Source organism: Lolium rigidum, chromosome 2 (assembly GCF_022539505.1).
Source record: "Lolium rigidum isolate FL_2022 chromosome 2, APGP_CSIRO_Lrig_0.1, whole genome shotgun sequence".
NCBI lineage: Eukaryota > Viridiplantae > Streptophyta > Magnoliopsida > Poales > Poaceae > Lolium > Lolium rigidum.
In genome coordinates this window covers 192,986,183-192,991,412 of record NC_061509.1, presented here as the reverse complement: position 1 = coordinate 192,991,412, position 5,230 = coordinate 192,986,183, and the positions used below count along the sequence as shown (strand labels likewise).

Genomic DNA, 5,230 nt, shown 5'->3' with positions numbered 1-5,230 from the left:
GTAGGCTATGCCATATTTTCCTCTAGGTTTTTTTTTTCTAAGAGGATCCCTAGTTGCAGGCTAATTGTCTTTCTGCTCGCATAGAGGATCCCTAGTTGCATCCTTGGGCCAATCATTCCGCCGCTGCACCCAAAGATTTGCCAAGCCATCCTCCACAGTCCACAGACCACAAAATCTGCCAGGTCATCGTATACTTGTCCGTGCTAGGCCAAAGGCTTGGCCGGCATACACTCTCCAAGCTCTGCCCGCCTCACTGCCGCTTGTTCATTCCACGACTGCATACCCGGCCAGAAACGGAAGTAAAAGGGAGTTAATCCAGAAAAGCAACCAGCGAAACTCAAGATCAACATCTCGACCCCCGATCGAGCACTACTATAAAGCATCCCTCCACTCGTTCTCTCAGCTCTCAGAGCCTGACTACTCACAAGACAAACGTTCCTCTCCACCTCGCTCCGTAGCTAATCGGGTCATTGTCTACACGAGCAGCAGGCATCAGCTCGCTAGAGCCTACACCAGCGCCAGCAATGGTAGGTGCCCAAACAACCGCATGGACACATGCTCTGATGCATGCACATGCTCATGTTTCGCAAAAGCATGATTATTTGCATGGTGATGGGATGAGATGCCAGGCTGCTAGCTCATGCTTCCTCTTGCTGTGTACCAAAACATGTAGGTTTCTGCCGGTGGCCATGGCGGCTACAGCAACGCCGACGACGCCGTAGACTTCCGCGGCAACCCGGTGGACAAGTCCAAGACCGGGGGATGGCTCGGAGCCGGGCTCATCCTAGGGACGGAGCTCGCGGAGCGCGTGTGCGTGATGGGCATCTCCATGAACCTGGTGACGTACCTCGTCGGCTCCCTGCACCTCTCCAACGCCAAGTCTGCCAACGTCGTCACCAACTTCATGGGCACCCTCAACCTCCTCGCCCTCGTCGGCGGCTTCCTCGCCGACGCCAAGCTCGGCCGCTACCTCACCATCGCCATCTCCGCCACCATCGCCGCCATAGTAAGCTACCAACTACGCGCGTATACAATCAACTAGCACCGTCTGCATTGCCTCGTCAAATAGTTGACTGATTCCTCAAAAATTAACAGGGCGTGAGCCTTCTGACGGTGGACACGTTCCTGCCGAGCATGCGGCCGCCGCCGTGCGGGGACCCGCGGGGCGCGCAGGGGCACGAGTGCGTGCCGGCGAGCGGCGGGCAGCTGGCGCTGCTGTACGCGGCGCTGTACACCATCGCGGCGGGTGCGGGCGGGCTCAAGGCCAACGTGTCCGGGTTCGGGTCGGACCAGTTCGACGGGCGGAACCCGAAGGAAGAGCGGGCCATGGTCTTCTTCTTCAACCGCTTCTACTTCTGCATCAGCCTGGGATCCCTCTTCGCCGTCACCGTGCTGGTCTACATGCAGGACAACGTCGGCCGCGGCTGGGGCTACGGCGTGTCGGCCGCCTCCATGGTCCTCGGCGTCGTCGTGCTCGTGGCCGGGACGTCCAAGTACCGGTACCGGCGTCCCGAGGGGAGCCCGCTCACGGTGATCGGGAGGGTGCTGTGGACGGCTTGGAAGAAGCGCAAGCTGCCGCACCCAGCCGATGCCGGTGAGCTCAACGGGTTCTACGCCACCAAGGTGCCCTACACTGACAGGCTCAGGTAATAATGCCATCTACCCATAGTTTAAAATAACCGGATATTGCATTTACCCGCAATATTTTCACCAACTAGAGAAGCTATAGCTGGCTAATCTATTTAGCGTTTTTTTACAAATTAGAGGAAATTTTAGTTATATTTTGCGCCCAAAAAAGGAAAGCTATGATTCAACATGGATTCGAGTTACAACTCATTCAACTCGCAATTTTTTTAAAATCAGATTAAATAAAAACAGAAAATAAAAATAAAAATATAATATAAATTCAGAAAAGAAAATAGCAAAATTATGGTCTAAATATGGCTATAGCCGGCTATTTGGGGGTTTTTAGCATATATATAGCCTAGCTGTAGCATGTCTTCCAAAAAGCTATAGATAACCTATAGCACGCTATTTAAAACATAACTTTGCATCCACCTTGGAGAGAATATCTTTTTTCATACTTATGCATGGTTGGGTCGATGCATCACAAATTCACAATATATCTAGTACAATATCTCATAGATGCAAACAAGGACAAGTGGACAGGGCATTTTCCGTGGCAAGATGCTGCCAGCATGTGGCACTATACAGTACCAGTACTACTGTAGGAGTAGGATCATATGCATGTGGCTGCTCGAGCGTTCGTTGTTTCCGTCTTCATTTTCTTTCGAAAATAGGGCATTATTTCGTTCGAAGTAAAGAAAATGGTAGTAGGATATTAATTCCTCTGCTCTATCTTGTTTTGGGTCTCGGCCACATAAAATTTACATGGTTAGCATGGGCTATGGATCAGCACAGTTCGTCCCGGACAGCTAGGACTTTACTTCTCCTTTCACTAGTCTCTAGCGTGCTAGTACCATCGTGACACTTGTCCTCGTGTGTCATGTCGACTCTGAGATGGACGTACGAGCAAGAGAAGCTAGCAAAAACGACAACCCACATCACTACTCCGCAGTTCCTATCATTGCTGTCAGCATGCGACACAATACGCAAAAGCTAATCATGCCAGAGAAGGAAATAAAGCGTGAGGTGATCAGACTCCCGAGCTGCCAAATCTCCAAGTGATCTTAAGAAGTTGCTGAATACTAACGTTATATAAACAGATAGGGACCTGGCTGCAGAATGAACTGTTCTCACGTTCAGGATTAGTGGTCGCTATCTAACCCAACTTTAACCATAAAATTAATTTATAATACATAATATATTTTTTAGTATTAAAATTATACTGTTGTAACTTATTTTAAATATATGAATCTAATAATAATTCATGTAGCATATAATTTATATATAATACTATGTTAAATTTATAGTTAAAGTTGGGCTCAAATTTCGAGAGGTATAATAATCCCTAACGGAGATAGTAGGAGTAACTACAAGTGAGCAATAACACCCATTGGCGAGTCACGCGCACACATTAGAAATGGCATAAGGTGATGCCACAATGCATACGTGACTTGTGTCACCCCGCAAAGTTCAGAGCATTCGTACCTCAAACAGTTGGTCACTACGAATTATAATGATTTGGAAGTTGCCAACCAACTTTTTGTGTGGGACTTCACAACTTTGCCACGTGGTAAAAGAAAAAATTGCATTCACTCTACTAGACTCAATAAATTTCTAACGATTCGCTCCATATAATTTGGGATTACAAATGCATGAACATAAACTATATAGTCAGAGCGAACTCCTAAGCCGATTGATATTTAGTTTGCGATAACACAAATTACCATTTAGCGCCACGGCTCCGATATATAAACTTTACCCGCAATTTATCCATGTTCTCTTGTTTTTTGACGAGTCATGCATGTAGTATCATGTTTTGTTGCGCATCAGTGAACGTGAGTGATTAACTTGTATGATGCGAATGCAGGTGCCTGGACAAAGCCGCAGTCGTGGATCAAGTCGACCTGGCAGCATCTCCGACGAAAACGAAAGTGCAGGCATCAATGGCCTCAACAGTAACGGAGGTAGAGGAGGTTAAGATGGTGTTGAATCTGCTGCCCATCTGGTCCACCTGCATCCTGTTCTGGACAGTATACTCCCAGATGACCACGTTCTCTGTGGAGCAGGCGACCCGCATGGGCCGTCGCCTAAGCGCCGGCTTCGTCGTCCCGGCCGGCTCCCTCTCCGTCTTCCTCTTCCTCTCCATCCTCCTGTTCACCTCCCTCAACGAGCGCCTCTTGGTGCCGCTCGCCAGCCGTCTTACCCGGCGCCCGCAGGGGCTCACCTCGCTCCAGCGCGTCGGCACGGGCCTCGTCTTCGCGATCGTCGCCATGGCCGTCTCCGCGCTGGTCGAGAAGATGCGGCGCGACGCCTCCTTGAACGGGGTCGCCATCAGCGCGTTCTGGCTGGTGCCGCAGTTCTTCCTGGTGGGCGCCGGCGAGGCGTTCGCGTACGTGGGGCAGCTGGAGTTCTTCATCCGCGAGGCGCCGGAGCGGATGAAGTCCATGAGCACGGGGCTCTTCCTGGTGACGCTGTCCATGGGGTTCTTCCTGAGCAGCTTCCTCGTCTTCCTCGCGGACGCCGTGACGAGGGGCACCTGGATAAAGAACAACCTCGACACGGGGAGGCTGGACCTGTTCTACTGGATGCTGGCCGTGCTTGGGGTGGTCAACTTCGCGGCGTTCGTGCTGATCGCGAGGAGGCACGAGTACAAGCCCAGCACGTCGGCGGTGGTGGCGCCCGCTGGGGAGGAGGATGGTAGCATGGGCAAGGAGATGGACGACGTCCTGGTGGTCAAGGAGAACGTTGAAGGGATGGATGTGTAGGGAGTGAGAGCTGTAGGAGGATTATGCACCTGCGAGCGTTTGTATATACGTATCTTGTATAGCTCCGGTTGTTTGTACTGTACTAGTGTATGCACGACATTTTCCTCAAGTTTGGATGTCGATCTGTATGCTCCCGACTGTAGGTGCCGAGGAGAACACTGAGTACAAGCAAAAACAAATATGGTTTGAGTAAATTACTCCCTCTAGTTTTACTTTTTCGTGTTTTAGGTTTGTTAGTAAAAAAATGCAAAGTTTAACAAAAAGATACCGTAAGAAAATATCAATGTGCATAATACAAATACATATAATATAAAACATGTTTTAAAACGATTTTAATATAATAGATTTAATATTGTATATATTAATAACGTTTCATAAATATTAGTCAAAAAATACAAAGTTTGACCTTGACCTTACCAATCCTAGAACCTGAAATAATTATAAACGGTGTCAGTACATACATCTTTGGAAATCTCAAATGGCCCGCTTATCCTATTTTGACTTTGAGACCGTGTCCAAGTTTCTCAATAATGAGTCTTGATAAAGAAGATGTAGTCAGTTGTCAAATAAACAAAATAAGCCAGGTTAAATCAGCTGATCAAAGAACCCCTCGATAGTAAAATCATGCCCATATTACCAATAACACCATTTTGGTGATGTCAACCTGTGAAACTCAGTTGGAACAAATAAGGACTCTGCTAGACATTTTTTCCTCGTTTAATGTGTTAAAGATTTATTAACAAAAATTAGGAATGAATGCATATTAATGTTTGTTGAAGATATACCCAAGAGGGAATAATAAAAGTGTTTATTCTTATATCTTAGTATTCATGATAAAT

At 48.0% G+C, this 5,230-nt stretch overlaps 1 protein-coding gene across 1 annotated transcript; it reads left to right on the top strand.

Moving 5' to 3' along the window:
* The first annotated feature begins 246 nt into the window (after positions 1 to 246).
* LOC124692772 (protein NRT1/ PTR FAMILY 6.4-like) lies at positions 247 to 4,585 on the top strand. Its single transcript, XM_047226204.1, has 4 exons — positions 247 to 527; positions 674 to 1,006; positions 1,096 to 1,646; positions 3,494 to 4,585. Exons 1-4 carry the CDS (start codon positions 525 to 527, stop codon positions 4,389 to 4,391), a joined length of 1,785 nt encoding a protein of 594 aa, XP_047082160.1. The 5' UTR covers positions 247 to 524; the 3' UTR covers positions 4,392 to 4,585.
* Positions 4,586 to 5,230: the final 645 nt, after the last annotated feature.

What these genes read in the sequence shown, in the direction of transcription:
- LOC124692772 (XM_047226204.1), top strand. An exon ending in CCGCCACCATCGCCGCCATA is followed by an intron (nt 1,007 to 1,095) that starts GTAAGCTACCAA and finishes AAAAATTAACAG; the next exon opens with GGCGTGAGCCTTCTGACGGT. An exon ending in CCCTACACTGACAGGCTCAG is followed by an intron (nt 1,647 to 3,493) that starts GTAATAATGCCA and finishes ATGCGAATGCAG; the next exon opens with GTGCCTGGACAAAGCCGCAG.